Here is a 16739-nt window from a genome sequence, read left to right as displayed (position 1 = left end):
AACAAAAACACGCATGTAGCCAGGGTCCGTCCAAAATCCACAAAGCCGGTGCACTGTTTAGAGGCGAGAAGAAGGCCAGTGAAAGTAGCAGCAGATAAATAATGGATAGCTCGTTCTCTCCTCTGTGAAAAAAACATGACAGATCCGTTCCTGCACCCTCTGCTTGTACAGCTTCATTTCTGACTCCAGGGGCCCGCCGCTCGCCGACTCCACGCTCTCATCTTCTAATGGTCCTTCCAGTGATTACTGAGACATAAGTGCACCGTCTGTTTTGATGATCAATCATCCGCTGGATCTATAAAGACGGCCCCACCACAGAGCTCCAAATGTAATTAAATTTAAAAGAGTGGATGGACGCTGCCCGATCTGCCAGCAGTTTGAGGGGCATCGTTGGCTGTAAGCATGACTGACAACTTATTTATTGTGCTTCAGCCGCATGCAACGCAATACGTGATGATGACAACTTGGGGTGTTCAACAAAAGCATGCTCAATTTCGCCTATCATGTCATCAATGGACTCCTGAGAGCCACTGAACAATAAAACAGCTCTTTTAACAGGAGAGTGCCATTCAATAATAAGCATTGCAGAATTATGTAATTCAGAACACACAAACAAGGCATCTGGGAGTCAAAGTTTCCCACCATTAAATACGACAGAAGTAGAATAGCAGCAGCTCACTGAGGATCAGCTCAATGATCACTTTTTAATGTCAGCCTACTTTTGACTTTCCACTAAGGCAGCCCTCAAAAGAGCAAATGTCAATCTGTCTATCTTTTTTTTAATTATTACTTAATTTCTTTAGCCATTCATTACATATTAGATCCTACTACTTAGTGGTAGGATGGTGACTAGTATCATTTGTATAAATCCCTAGTTTATTCATTAGATATCAATACTTATTAATTTGCTACTATAGTCACTATCCCAAAATGTCAAGTAACTACTCACATTTTTTGTATAAATTTTTTAGTTAGTAGTGCCTATAAAGTTTACTAATATCTATTACAGTTAACTATCACACAGATATTTGTAACAATGTATTAGACATTAATATGCATTCCAATTGCAATAACATTTTAACTAGTGGTCAGATTTTAATGCATCTATAAAGAAGCCATTTTGATTAACAATCACATTCACACAGCAAAAAAAAAGTCTTATGAATGTGGGGATAGATATGTCTCATTTTTCCATGAAAAGTACCCCAGTGAAACGAAAAACTATAGGTAACCAATTCACAATAAAATAAATCAGCCAATTAATACATAGGTTGTATTGATTAATATTATTTAATGGACGAGGTAAACTTACAATTGAATGGTTTTATTTTTATTCACTTACCGGTACGTAAAAAACAAAGATTAATATACTCTGACATGTATTGCTCATAGATAGTTCATGCATTAACTAACGATAACTAGCATAGTTTCTAAAGTGTTTCCAAAATATACTACATTTATACTTAGCGAATTACAAAATAACCAGTAATATAATATTACATGCTAGTTAGTTTTAAACGGGAATTTTGTTAAAACGGCTTGCCATACACGCCTTCACTGTCCGGTTTATAAGAAATGTTAGAGACGCTCCAAAAGTCGCATTCCTGTATTGAAACATCGCTGCTCTTGTACAGTCCTGGAGTCTCTCTGCTTAACACGGACACATGAACATGCCAGAAAAACAGTCGGCTACAGAACAGCCCGAGAAACGGACTCGGGAGACGACAATTATGTGGGTTCAATTTTGGATATACAAATGAAATGATTTACCTTTTCTCGTTTCGACAGCGCACGAGACGATAACAGAGACCGTTGAGACCTTTCGCTTCGTCCCAGTGCGGATCTGAGGCTCCACGCGCTGAAAAATGTGATCTTCAGTCCGTAGTACCTCAAAAATTAATCCCAAACATGGTCGAGCGGAGAGCTGGCCCGAAATACAGCGCTTTTCTCAAAATCCACCGTCTCGTTCCGAGGGGGATGGTAACCCGTTAGTTTAGTGGGCGCAGGGCGGCCTGTTCGCTGGTAATTATGGTGTAAATTGGCCGAGGAACGAGGACACTCCGTCCGCGGGATGAGCGCTGAGCTCCGGCTGAAAGCACTGAGCGCCGCTACTCGGTCTAACGGAGACGGAGCAGCTGAAGAGACCCGCCCACTTTGTCAACCCGGAAGAGAACTGTCAATGGCATTAATGACATCAGATCATTCAGATGGACTAAAGAATGAGAGCCATGGGGGGACTGTAGAAATTATTATTAACAACCTTCTAACGTCTGGATAAATATATTATTGTAAAGAAACGTTATGTATATCTTTATGACTTTCCTAACCCATGTAACCACCCCTCTTGGATTCTGTTCTTACTACACCAAGGATGTGGGTCTTGTATCCAACCAAAACATCTTAACAAATAACCAATATGACCTAGGCTGAACAGGAAAATTAAGACTTTCGTTTTGAATAATGTTGACAATGCTCTTTGATGTTTTGCATGAGCAACAGCAGAAGTGTGATAACACATCAATAAAACACTGGGCCAAATATTGTATAGTATATTGTTAGGTATATTATCAAGTGACAGGTAAATTTACACGAATTTACACTGATGTCAACAACAAAGACATTTAAAATCTATTTATTTTGATGTCATAACTATGTATGTTTGTATGACTAGTGCCCTTTTAATTAGAATTTAGCATTGCTATTGCCACCAGTTGAGACCAGTGGTGTATTTCAGGTGAGAACATTTTGATGATGGTCCAATGTTAGAAAAGTTTTAAAGCAATAACACTTGTGTTCAATACAGTATGTTCACACTTTTCAAAGTGATTACTTTTATTTAATTGCTTGTATAATTTTACATAATGTCACTCATTGTCCTACCCCTTACCACCATTTTTTCTTTGAAATAAACTGCTCAACTGCTCTAGTGTTGACATCCTGTAGTGGAATTATTTCTTTGAAAGAGAAAAAACACACGTCCTGGTTTGAGAAAATACAAAATGGCAACAGCAACAATGACCCTTGCCCTGTGTGCTTGGCAGCTGTAAAAACCTTTCAGAGAATAAACTGATTTGTCATAATCGTCAGTGTTAATGTTTTTCTAGAATAAAATTCAGTTTCTTCTCTCTACTTTATTATTATTATTATTATTATTATTATTATTATTATTATTATTATTATTATTATTATTTTAAGTTGCTTCAGAACTTAGCTTGTTTTAGTAAAAAAATAAAGCAATAATAAAATGAATATGCAAACACTTAAAAAATTAAACTGAATATATAAATTTTGTGTCTACATGTACTTGCATGACTTTGCTTATTATTTCTTAGGAAAATATTAGTGATATATATATATATATATATCAAGGGTAGTGCTATTATTCAATATAGTATACAACTTAGGACTACTGACACTGCATATTTAGTCTCCTTCTTTCTTCTGAAATCTCTGCATTATTTGTTCCATAAACAAGAACACACACACACACACACACACACACACACACATATGCACAGCTGACATCTCTCCATTTTCCATTGTGTATTTGAGATGGAAGGCCATTCTAAACAATGACCCAGTAAAAAGCCCAATCTTTCATTTATTGCAGTTAGGTTTGATTCATAAAATATTCATGGTTGTTTGCAATTGAACCTCAACACAAAATCTCCAGCTATAGTTTATTTATGCATCACATGCACCAGCCACTTGTAGCAACTTCGTCTTGATGAAATATAAATGAGACGTCAAGTGTGTTCAGTCTATTCTTTGCCCCTTTCCTCTCTCAACTTTTTATAAAAACAGTAACTCAGCCATAGTAAAGCCAAAACACTACAGAGGGACTAAACTGAGATTAACCAAACAGCTGTATTTAGGTCAACTGCAAAGAGAGGATGTAGATGCAACACTATAGCAGGAAAGAGGAGCTCTGTCCCTTCTTATCAGTAGACGCCTGCAACATCTTAGTTGTTTTCTTCAAGGAAGAGGAGTGTGTGTGTGTGTGTGTGTGTGTGTGTGTGTGTCTGTGTGTGTGTGTGTGTGTGTGTGTGTGTGTGTGTGTGTGTGTGTGTGTGTGTGTGTGTGTGTGTGTGTGTGTGTGTGTGTGTGTGTGTGTGTGTGTGTGTGTGTGTGTGTGTGTGTGTGTGTGTGTGTGTGTGTGTGTGTGTGTGATAATAGTGATAATTATCAAGCAGACCAATGTCAACAGGATACCAGGATAAACTGTGGGAATGTTTTGTTCTCTGTAAAACAGCAGAAGTAACAGTGGAAATATCTTAGTCTACATGAGGGGGTCTTTGAATATTGACTCAAAAAGTTGAGAACTACTGCAGTAGAAAAGAGAAGGAAAGAGTTGATCCTGGGCCATTTGTGTTTGAATGGCATGTTAGTTTTACACAAATGCCTGACATAAAAATCCTGTTAACCTACCACACGACTTGTTGATATAAATATATGTAATGCTGGTAAAATGAAATTACGGAGGTAATGTTCACAAAATCACAAAATACTATAACAACCCCTTTGCTTTTACAGCAGGATTACTTATTTATAGCATTTTTCCAGGAATCCAGATGGAATAAAAAAGAGACAGCCTGCTTTTTGAATAGAAGTTTAAATGCTAAAAATACTGGCAGTGCTGAATAAACTCAAGGACAACATAATGTTCTACTGAGCGTGTGGATCTGTATGACATAATCTCTCTGTCACAATATTTCACTTCAAAACATGCAGAGGGGTCCATATGAAAGAGAACAAAGTGAACTGAAGTTGACATTTAAAAAATGTGAAATGACAAGTAATGGCATTCATAGAAAGGACAAGAACAGAGAGAATGGAATGAAGAAAGGTAACACTCGCCTCTTTTGAAGTCTCCTCTCTTTGGGCATGATGTAAAATAGGCATAACATGAAAAGAAAATAGCCTAATATTTATATTATTATATAGCTATACAGCTTTTCCAACACATTCAAGTGCTTTTCCGTATTATATTGCCATGAACTGCACTGGCAAACAACAACAATGCATACAATGCAACAACTGCTGCTCTAAATAGGCATCCTTAATGAGAAGAAATATAGATGTTTAAGGTTAAAATGGACGTATCTATTTTGGATGCTGTGTACATGATCATTACACTTCTCTCTCGTTGAAAGAAAGAAGAAAAGGGAGACGTGAAGGACAATGCCACTGTTGTGGATGTTGTATTCAAATCTATAGAGAGAGGAGAAATAATTACCTGACATCTGTTTTTAACAAAGTTAATTAGTCATTTATTTCCCCGAACAACACGTGTGTGATTGAAATATAAATTCCATTATCCTCTTGTATTCTATAATTAGTCTGTCATGGAGCATAAATCAAACTTAAATTCAGTGCTAACTGCTTGAAATGGGAAAAGGCAATGTGTTGGCCCTATTTCAAATTATATTATAAATATTTTACAGAAGTGTTGGGCTCAGTCACTATCCATTATTCTTTTTTCAATTTAGCTGTGAACAAGTATAGGCCATCTCTAGCTAAAAATGAGAACAAATATAAAACAAATTGGAAGATTATTATAATAACCAATAATCTTTTATATTTGTTCTACAATAATTATCAATCCATAACACCACCGGAACCATCGGGCGCAATCGGTTGTAGCAACGGAATACAAATATAACGCACGTCTGGCACGGTCTCCTCATCTTTTCCGGGTGAATGGGATGTTGTGAATTAGCTGCTGGCTAACGAGCTCACAACAGACTACTTAAAACTACAAATGTCTGCGTCTTCTGAACCGGGAATATCAAAAGCAAGGGATTTGAATCCAGTGACACTCTCGGTGAGTAAAGCACAGACAGCGGCGGCTTTAGTTGCTCAAGCCCGAAGCAAGAAGCGAGCTGTCAGTCCCGCGACCCACACAGCACCGCTGCCAAATAATAACAACAGCAAAAAGAAAAAAACACAACCAGCATCTTCAACTACCCAGGCTCAGGTAAAGAAAAAAAAGAAAAGGAAAAAAAAAAAAAAACAGACTTCAACATGACGGGTCTATTGCTTGCATATCATGTTTCGTGTAATAATGAAATGTTTGTCGTTGGTGGTGTTGCATTTGTCTCAGGTTGCTCCAGTGGAGGGGACTTCTGAAGGAAAACCAGCGGCTGCTGTTGATGTAGAGACTGCTTCCAAGTGCCTGCCTTATAAAAACCCTAACTTTGTGGTAAGATTGATAACAAGCATCAGATGTACTGTGATACATGTCAATACATTCATAAGCATTTCTTCCACTAGCACTCAGGTATTGGTGGAGCAGCAGCAGGGAAGAAGAATAGGACTTGGAAGAATCTGAAGCAGATTTTAGCAGCGGAAAAAGCTCTGCCCTGGAAAATCACTGATCCTAACTGTGAGTCTTACAAAAGTAATAAAACGCATACGAATCAGATTAATTCTGTCAAAATAAGAGTTCAAACATCAATTAATGATTTACCAGATTATGTGTTGTCAGGTCAGAGTGTCAGTGGATGTGATTTACTTTGACAGTATTTAAATCTTGAGTTGTTTTTCTCTATAAGACTGCAGCATAGATGCACCTCCTTCAATGAAACCTGCTAAAAAGTACTCCGACATCTCAGGTTTATTGGTGAGTCTGTTGTAGTATGTTCTTCGTTAATAACGTAGAAGCTTTTGTCTTTTTATTTTTTATGGGGCACATACCCTTTCACCTCCTCACCTAATGATTTTTACATCTTCGTGTCCTAGGCAAACTACACTGACCCTCAGACGAAACTGCGCTTCGCATCAACAGAAGAGTTTTCCTACATTCGACAGTTGCCCACAGACGTGGTGACTGGATACCTGGCTCTCCGTAAAGCCACCTGCATTGTGCCGTGAGAGAGAACCCCAAAATAAAGAGGGTTGATTCTCTTTTCCAGGTGTAGACTTTCCTTGCGTTATTTAGAATGAACTGCTTTTATTATTATTTTTCTTACACTGTTTATTTTACACAAAACTGTGTCTGATATTGTCTATATTTGTACCTGTTGTTTTGAACCAAATATGATACAATGCAAATGCACATTGTAACCTCAGCTTTCAATATTAGACCATAAATCACATCAAGACAGCATTGTACAGTCACAGGAGTATATCTAAAACTAAATGATCCAAATACTGGTGTGAACTATAACCAATGTAAATTAGATGATAACTAGAGACAGGTCTAACACCGTCTAGAAAAGGAACCATTTCTGTTGGTGATCTCATGAAATTAATAAGTGAATCTCATGGCCAATGAATAAAGTCTTTGATTTTATAATCATATTGATATTGTTCTGCCTGATATTTGGTCTCCTAAAGATTTTTTTCAATATCAAAAGATGCCGTATGGTTTTTGGTTTTCAAAGGTTACGTTTTAAAACTGATTTTACATACACCCCAAACTCATGACCACTGATTTACAAGACCATTGTTCTAACCACTAAAGATTGGGTCATTCATGTAAGTGATGATGAATGATTTTGTTTGTTCATAAGTGGCTCCTTAAATAAGAACAATTTAATGTTTTAAATGCTCTTTCTGTACTATGATGACCCTCTGGTGTCACAAACAGTATAGATAAACTCTACTGTATAGAGTAAAAAAGCTGCTGTATAATATGAAATCTACCAGGAAGTAAGAGCATCACCTAAATTATTTTAAATCATTGATTTTACCTAAATTACCAAAAAATCCACACCTGAGAATCACCTCAGATCGTTCATATCAAGGTAGAATAAAAAACAGCTCCCTGGTTTTCATTGTGCATTGTAGGACTTTTTAGGGAGCGAAAGTTTCAGTGCACTGGTACAATTTTGCAATTGAGACCACCCTTAAAATGACTTGCTGATCAGTGCACTGCATACTGGACTAGGTATTCGATTGAGGCACACCCTTCCTCTATGAAGGTCCATGTCCATCCAAGTCACTGCAGTATATCAATGCAGGGTCATTTTAAAAACGGGTCACATTGGAAAAAGTTTCCCATTAGGCCCCAGTGAGGATCGAACTCACGACCCCTGGTTTACAAGACCAGTGCTCTAACCACTGAGCTATGGAGCCTTACACGATGTTTGTCAATCACATGAGTGACATAAAGGACATGCTTTGAGTTAGCATAACAAAGACACACCTCAAGGACTTGGCAGGCAGCCTAAGATACAGTATCTTTACAGATGCTTCAGTGCTTTGAGAAAAAGTCAAGGCTCAGTGCAGGGGTGTAGCACAAAATCCTGGGCCCTATGCATAGGCAGTCCTGATGGGCCCCCATGTTCCATGTTAAAATATATTCCAGACTTTTCAAAGGGCCCTCTCCCTAGACGGGGCCCTGGGTAGTCAGGTCCACTTTTCCCCCCACTTCCACGCCCATGGCTCAGTGTGTGAAACTCTTGGGAAAGTGGCTCCAGTAGTTTGCGTGGCCTTTTAATTGTCGTAACACATTTATGCATATTCTTACATGTAAGAAAGCATGGATATTAAATCCCAATATGGAAACTGTTTTAGTCTGACATGATCAAACTAAAGTCATTTCAAACAACAGACTGGTCACTTTCTTGTAGCCCAACTGACTTTGTTTGAAATAAGTCTTTATTTAAATATATAGTGTGTGGACTGTTCTGAAAGGGAATCGATATATGTGAAGACACTTGACAAGACTTTCTGGTTCTACAGAGATACCAATAAGACAGGTTGTCAGTGAGTGTAGATGTGTGTTAGTTACAGGATCAAAGTGATAGTTTTTCTCTGTCCCAGTCCAGCTCCAATCTTACAATCTGGAGCTTCTCTTTAACTGTAATGAAATTGTTGGGTTTCTCTGGAGATTGTAATAAATATACCATCATTATATAAAACACACCAGATATTGGTGTCAACTGAAACTGTTCCCTGCCTTTGGATTGATCCTGGGGTTATGCCAATAATCCACAATAAATTGTCTCCAAACTCCGGAATCTGGAATAGCATTCAATAGTCAGAACTGCAGCGAGTTTGAGTTCACAATCAAAAACACAACTGACACAACCTCTCACATACATTTCCACTGTGACATTAAACAATACAAAATAAATACAACATTTAATCTCTTATATTTGTATTAATTGTGTCAAAAGAGCATCTCATTACATAGTAAGAGTTTAACTGGACAGCCTTTCTTCTTTCATGAATGAATCGGGCGTTGTGAACGAAACGGTTGAATGAATGATTCTATAATTCACTCATTACGACTTGCCGCCACCTGGCGGTTTTAGTTTTAATTTTTCCATATTCAGAATGTTATATTTAAAACATTCATCTCATAACATTATTTTAGGCAATGGTAATTTCAATGTAAATAGATTTTGATAAACAAGATGGATTTTTTTTATACTGGTTTAATTGAATTGGTATTACAGCCCAATTTATTTATTGTGTTAAAGAGTGTAATTCATTACAATGAGATCAACAATGTAACTTTACTATTTTATAAATAATTATAAGGGGGGTGTTTTTTTTCACCTGAGTACCTGCCAGGGACGTTTCTAGAGTTTGATCATCAGAATATTGCTAAAGATATTGCAAAAAATGTCAATGGATCCGTGATTTTTTTGTATGTTTGTTTGTTTGTTTGGTTGTTTTTGCAAACAGCACAAAAACAATCGAGTCTAGCAACTTTGGGAGTCTTTTTTTTTTTTTTTCTTCAGTCAGAATATGTAAAAAAACATTAATATAAGTATGTGCTGCATAATTTCATTAGTTAAATATTACGCTTTAATTTACTGTAAAGGGCTTTGCTAAAATGCTTATGTAAGCTTTTTAGAAGTCAAAATTGGTTACTGATGACAACGACAAACTCTATTTTTATGCATTGTATTATACATTACCTCTTGGAATTAAATAAGTTTGTATATTCATCTGGATAAATAAAAATAAAATAAGTACTAAGAATACTAAGAAGATCACTTACAAATAGAACAGTTAACACATTTTTTTATTTTTTTTAATTAGGCCTATACTTCAATTCACAACTAGCATTTTCGTGAGAGAACTAACCAGCCCTCTAAATTAACCAGTGACTTCAAAAAGCTTTCAGTGATAGTGACTAAATCAAGCCACAAACAATGCCAAATTATAAAAAACAATAAATATCATGTAAATAAATAATGTATGAAATTTTATTTTGCTGCCATCTACCAGCATCACAATGATACACAGATGAAAATATACCAACAAAAAATGCAAAGTTCTAGATCCTCCTCAACCTTTAAAAACGCACTCAAGAAAAGCATAGAACCTTAAAGGGTTCTGTCAGGCGCTTCATAGAACCTTTTAGGGGTTCCCATCATGGAATTATTTTATGGATTTATTGTTTATTTTTTTATTTCAATTAAATGTGTTGAATTAAACTGCTAGTAAACATACTTCATGTTGAAACATACATTTCAACGGTAAAATACTGTAAAACTCAACTCAACTCATTTTATTTATAAAGCACTTTCAAAGCCATAAAAATGGACCAAAGTGCTGTTCATAAGTGATAAAAAGAACACATATAGAGCAATAGAAATGCTATGGTTAAAAACAGTTAACGGGTTAACAGAAAGTTTCCATACTATACGGTGAATAACTGTAATAGATCTAACCTTACAGTAAAATACCATTCAATTTACAGTTTTTGGAAGTGAAAAAGAACAAGACGTTGTGTAATTTACAATGAAACCCCGTAAATCGACATTCCTTGCTTGACACTTCACATTTGATGTTTCTTCTTTTTTTTAAATCAGTTAAGTACATTATGGTTTTATGTTACATCTAATGTTGTTAAATGAATGTTTATTGCATTTTCAAAATTTCATGTGTGTTACCATGATGGTGTTTAGTGCTTATGTGAATGACACTGTGCACTTTCTGTATATTTGTATTGTTTGCTTAAGAGCTGCTTGTGATGAGTTTTAATTAATCATGTGACTCTCATCACCACTGTGATTGGTGGTTGTCAGTATATATCAAAGGTACATAACAGATATAAGTATTTCATTAGGTTGGTAATATAACATTATTTCAGTTAATGAAATACGATTATTTACTGTAAATGTAACTTACATCTGTAAAATGTTGCTACCATACAGTTGCCGTTTTATTTTACAGGGATTTCAACTAAAATAACCTGTTGAACATGAAAGAATTATGCAAATATTTATTTCTCCGTATAAACGTTTTGCCATAATAATCAAAATAATCATTTAATCTTTTTTTGTAAAACCACATAAAGACAGCACTGTAAAGTTCTTGTTGTAGATCTTAAACGAATCCAAATACTGGTGTGAACAATACCCAGTTAATAATACAGTTAATGTAAATGAGATGATAATCCTCATCAAGGATAACTTTTTCCTATGCCAAAAAGAACCTGTATTGAAGACCAGGAACTGGTCTTACAACCTGAGAGTCCCAGTTTTCCTTCCTCTATGAAGGTCCATGTCCATCCAAGTCACTGCAGTATATCAATGCAGGGTCATTTTAAGAACGGGTCACATTGGAAAAAGTTTCCCAATAGGCCCCAGTGAGGATCGAACTCACGACCCCTGGTTTACAAGACCAGTGCTCTAACCACTGAGCTATGGAGCCTTACACGATGTTTGTCAATCGCACAAGTGACATAAAGGACATGCTTTGAGTTAGCATAACAAAGACACACCTCAAGGACTTGGCAGGCAGCCTAAGATACAGTATCTTCACAGATGCTTCAGTGCTTTGAGAAAAAGTCAAAGCTCAGTGTGTGAAACTCTTGGGAAAGTGGCTCCAGTAGTTTGCGTGGCCTTTTAATTGTCATAACACATTTATGCATATTCTTACATGTAAGAAAGGATGGATATTAAATCCCAATATGGAAACTGTTTTAGTCTGACATGTTCAAACTAACCTCACAAACAAACAAGCTAAAGTTCAAACAACAGACTGGTCACTTTCTTGAAGCCCAACTGACTTTATTTAAATATATAGTGTGTGGACTGCTCCGAAAGGGAATCAGCTGTGTAGATATTTGTGAAGACACTTGACAAGACTTTCTGGTTCTACAGAGATACCATTAAAGTAAGTCACTCAGTATTAGATTCAGAATGAAAGACTTCAGAGTGGACTTACCTGATGTCAGAGGGCTGAAGAATCAGATTCCTTTGACTGTGATAAGTTCACTCACAAGTTCAAGACTCAAGATCAGACACAAACACACTAGGATTGATTGCAGCATCTCAGATCTTTGGGACTGATGGGTTTCTTTTGAGATTGTGAGAAATATTTACCATCTTAATACCACACGAACCAGACATCTGTGGTTTCACTCTCTGGAGTATTAGGAACCAGCAGCTGCGTCTTGCTTTATCTCAGACTGGTCAGATAATCAGAGAGAATCAAGCGTGTATTTTCAGTGTTTAGGTCCACAGGAACTGATGAGAGGTACAAACAACGGGGTAATGGTCTCTATAATACAATAGTATAGCCTACTCATTGAGCCGGAGAAGGGGTCCCACTCATAAAAATGACCTGTGCATTTTAGAGATGACCCTGTAGTCACATTGTATTCAATGTATTTCACTTGTGTAATACACTCTGAAAAATAAAGATGCTTTAGTGGCATTAATGGTTCCATGAAGAAGATTTCCACTGCTCAAAATGTTCTTTATAGTTGGAAAGGGGTTCTTTACACTAAAAAAAAAAAAAGGTTCTATTTAGCACTAAAAGTGGTTCTTGGCTCGTAATCATAGGGGAACCTTTATAAGTGCTGTACTGCACCAATTTTGGTGCTTCCGTGGCTCTTCAGCGGTTCTTTTGCTAAGGTGCTATATAGCACTGCTACCATATACAGAACATGTTAAGATAAGGTTCTATATAGCACCAAAAGTGGTTCCTCTATGATTTCGACGAAGAACTACTTTTAGTCTTTAGATTATATGTAATATAATCTTCAATATATATATATATATTGAAGGGTCAAGGGTCAAGCCAAACATCACTTTTCTCTTCATCAGACACATATCCTTCAAGAATGATTTTATGTTCAATATTAAAATAAGAATTAATGATAATCAAGTTATAACCATTTCCTACATTTGATAAATCAGTTCTCTATATTCAAGGAGTGATTTTGGATATTGTAGTGATTTAGTTGCTGTGTGCTTTTGAATCCACATTCTTTAGGTGCTGCTCTGAGTCTGTGTCAAGACGTGCTGACATGCAAATGTCCTTGGTGTTTGTAATAACACTCCAGGGAGTGAAGAGTGCTCAGCTTGTGTTAACTGTATGTCTTACTAAAGTGACCCCTGGGGTCAGCTATGGGACTCTTTGGGGACTCAGAGAAATGTACCTCTTTGATATACTTTTCTTTCTTTATAGAATAGAATAAAGTCCCTTCTGAACTAGAGTTAGTATCAGCATGTTTTGGAGAAGTGCTTTGTTGATAGTTAGTTAAGATGTTCCCAAGCTTGAGGGAAACTGCTATTCTGTGGAGCATTGTGTATGCGTTTCATGATTCTGTGCAGATCCAGTATTGGAGATGGTCCTTTCGGCAGACGATTCTAGACTTGGAGGCATCTTTTCTATGACCTCCGAGGTCACTAGGGACTAATCTGGGCCTGGGCGACATCAAGTCTACGCATTTTTAGTGATATATGCTCCTATCTGTCTACGTGTGGAAAGTTGCTTACGTTGCATGTTGTTAGAACCAATCAGAATCAGTCCACATGGCAGTAATGACGTGTCTAGACCTTGAAAACAGTATAACTGTTCAGAAAATTGTATGTACGTTAGACGGAGCCGGGGAGACTGTTAGAGGGAGCGCGGCCTACAAACTCCTCTTGAAGCTGGCTTCTGCTGATGAAACTGCAAACTATTCCTCAGCAAATATGTCCTTAATTAATCTAACTCCTGACTCTTGGTCTTCATTTTTCACTACTGGTCCTGGGTCCTAAACTGTTACCCCAACATATATATATATATATATATATATATATATATATATATATATATATATATATATATATATATATATATATATATATATATATATATATATATATATATATATATATATATATATATATATATATATATATATACATATGAAACCCCCCGTTTTAGACAATTGATCAAAAAGAAGATCTGAGATCATAGTTTCAGTGATCACTGTTTTGGACAAGTTGTTGTATCTTCCTCCAGACTCTGAAGGTCAGGTTTCTCAGGTGATCTGCCACATTATGCCTTTTATTTTGTACTGCCATTTATTTTCTTTGTGCATTCGAGCATCACCTGATAAGAACTGATTGTGGATGTAGAATTAAGTCAGAATCAATCAATTCTTCCAATCCAATATACACTGAAAAAAGTGACACAGAGACACATTTCCATTTTGTATATTTTAATGAATCAGAATAATAATTATAAAATGTTGTAACACAGTGTTATGCTGTTGTTTCTGAATATCAGCACAGTTGATATTCCCAGTCAAACTTGATCAGCCAGCTGGGAATGACTGCAAGCTGTGTGTAATTGTTCACAAGAAGCAACTGTTAAAATTTGATTGACAATATTTTGTAACACTGTGACATTATTTTCTCTTCTACAGAAGGAGTAGAGAACAATATGAAAAAGTGTTCTTATAATTTCTTTCAATAAATGTGTTTTGGTTTCAGGATGAGAGAACAACTCCTTTCCTCATTCCCAGTTCAGCATAACACTCTTACACTCTTACACTCTGATAGCTTTCCTGTAGCTCAAACAATAGAGCGTGGCGCTAGCAACGCCAAGTTCATGGGTTCGATTCCCAGGGAAAAGCGAGAACTGACAAAAATGTAAAAATGTGTACCTTGAATGCAATGTAAGTCGCTTTGGATAAAAGCGTCTGCCAAATGTATAAATGTAAATGTCTGAAGCTTCTTCTTAATGGTAAAGCAAGTGGAGTATGGCTTTGGAATTGGTGACATAAATCCACCACACATGTACTCCACGGTATTTCAGTTGAGGGTCATTTTAAGAATGGGTCACGTTTGAAAATTTTTCCCTCAGGCCCCAGTGAGGATCGAACTCACGACCCCTGGTTTACAAGACCAGTGCTCTAACCACTGAGCTATGGAGCCTTACACGATGTTTGTCAATCACATGAGTGACATAAAGGACATGCTTTGAGTTAGCGTAACAAAGACACACCTCAAGGACTTGGCAGGCAGCCTAAGATACAGTATCTTCACAGATGCTTCAGTGCTTTGAGAAAAAGTCAAGGCTCAGTGTGTGAAACTCTTGGGAAAGTGGCTCCAGTAGTTTGCGTGGGGAAACCAATCGTTTCTGCTCAGATTGGCAGATCCATCAAAACTATAAAGCAATGGAAAGCCTCTGTGCTTATAATGTATGTTAGTTACAGGACCACAGAATGATAGTTTTCCTCGCAGAGGTTTTTCGACAGCAGATTGCAAAGAGATTGACCTCTTGAGGATCTTCTCCAGCAGACAGGATATGGCCGGACTTTCTTGGTTTTCCAGAACTTCTTTACAGATACTGTGACTACAAAAAACTGAAGATTTCACAACACACGGAAGATACTGTTTTCACAGAAGCCATTCTCAACTTTCTAATATTTGAAATGATCTTAATTCCTTTTTGAACCCCTTTTTGAAATCTCACCAACGCCTTTTCAGTTTTTTTCTGTCACTTCTTGGTGGGATTTTTCTGTAAGGAGGTGGAGTTTCTGAATACCCAGATTGGGTTTACCTGTCATTAGACTCTCACGAACACTCTTTTTATTTGTGCATAAGCATCACCTGAAAGGAAATACTTTGATAAGCAGAATCTAGTGTTCCAATCCAAGCATAGCTCACATCGATTTAAAGAAGCATTTTAGCAGTTACACATTTTCATGTGTATAACATAAGCATATTTACATAAAATATAAAGATACTGTAATTCAGCAACTGTAAGACAAATATATTCTCGTGTAAATAGTGTATTGCATTGGTGTTTTGTTTCCTTTTTGTCCGGAGTTAAGAAAACACTTCATCAAGCAATTCATCATAGGGGAGAGCCGGGCACAACCTGACGCTTTTTGACTTTCAAAATCCACTTGGGGTGAGAGCGAGTAAGATGAGACATTTTTCACTTAAGTTCCTTCCTCCACTTAGGCAGGGGTGACACTCTTTGCATCATTGGGTCAATGTGACAACTAAAATTATAATAATGTTTCTATAACAGCGCAATAAAAATATCACTTTAAAAAAAGATGTCACATGGTCACCCAAAAGGGGCTCAGTTTGCCCCATTTCTACCACTTATTATACTTGTTTGTTTGGTGTGGGTTAATAATGGTTTGCAATTTGCAGGTATAAAAGTCATTATTACTATTTAATAAATGCCATTTTTAAATAAACAAACACTTTTCCAAGGTGTTCTTTTCAAACAGAGACACTTGATTAATACAATGAAATCATTGTTTAGTGCGATTTGCCAATAAAAGAAAAAGAAGATAGCCTACAATCAAATAGTCACTGCGTGCACTGAAAGGCCTCTACCTTCGGTCTGTAGGGATATGTGCTCCAGAATTTGTTGCAGGTGAGACTGGCCCATCATTTTAAGAAAATATTTTTATTGTAAGAGCTTATTTTTGTCTTAATTGTAATACCTCCTCCTGGTCCGGAAAAGGAAAGGTTAAGCGCCGTTAGTTACACCTCTGATGACGAAGCAGCTACGTAGGTGAACCAATCATC

At 36.7% G+C, this 16739-nt stretch overlaps 2 protein-coding genes across 3 annotated transcripts in view; one reads left to right on the top strand and one right to left on the bottom strand.

Moving 5' to 3' along the window:
• galnt1 (UDP-N-acetyl-alpha-D-galactosamine:polypeptide N-acetylgalactosaminyltransferase 1) overlaps positions 1-2119 on the bottom strand; it is a 132116-nt gene extending 129997 nt beyond the window's left edge. For both annotated transcript variants that reach the window (XM_079837754.1, XM_079837755.1), the window contains exon 1: positions 1771-2119. The gene's annotated coding sequence lies outside the window, so the exon portion shown is untranslated. The remainder of the gene's footprint in view (positions 1-1770) is intronic.
• A 3566-nt stretch (positions 2120-5685) lies between these two features.
• ino80c (INO80 complex subunit C) lies at positions 5686-7301 on the top strand. The gene is made up of 5 exons (XM_079836695.1): positions 5686-5977; positions 6104-6202; positions 6274-6385; positions 6555-6622; positions 6742-7301. The coding sequence occupies exons 1-5, from the start codon at positions 5762-5764 to the stop codon at positions 6871-6873; spliced, it is 627 nt and encodes a 208-aa protein (XP_079692821.1). The 5' UTR covers positions 5686-5761; the 3' UTR covers positions 6874-7301.
• The last annotated feature ends 9438 nt before the right edge of the window (positions 7302-16739 follow it).

Source organism: Gobio gobio (genome assembly GCF_949357685.1).
Source record: "Gobio gobio genome assembly, chromosome: 15".
NCBI lineage: Eukaryota > Metazoa > Chordata > Actinopteri > Cypriniformes > Gobionidae > Gobio > Gobio gobio.
Note: the sequence above shows the minus strand (reverse complement) of the source record. Positions and strands in the feature narration are given on the sequence as shown.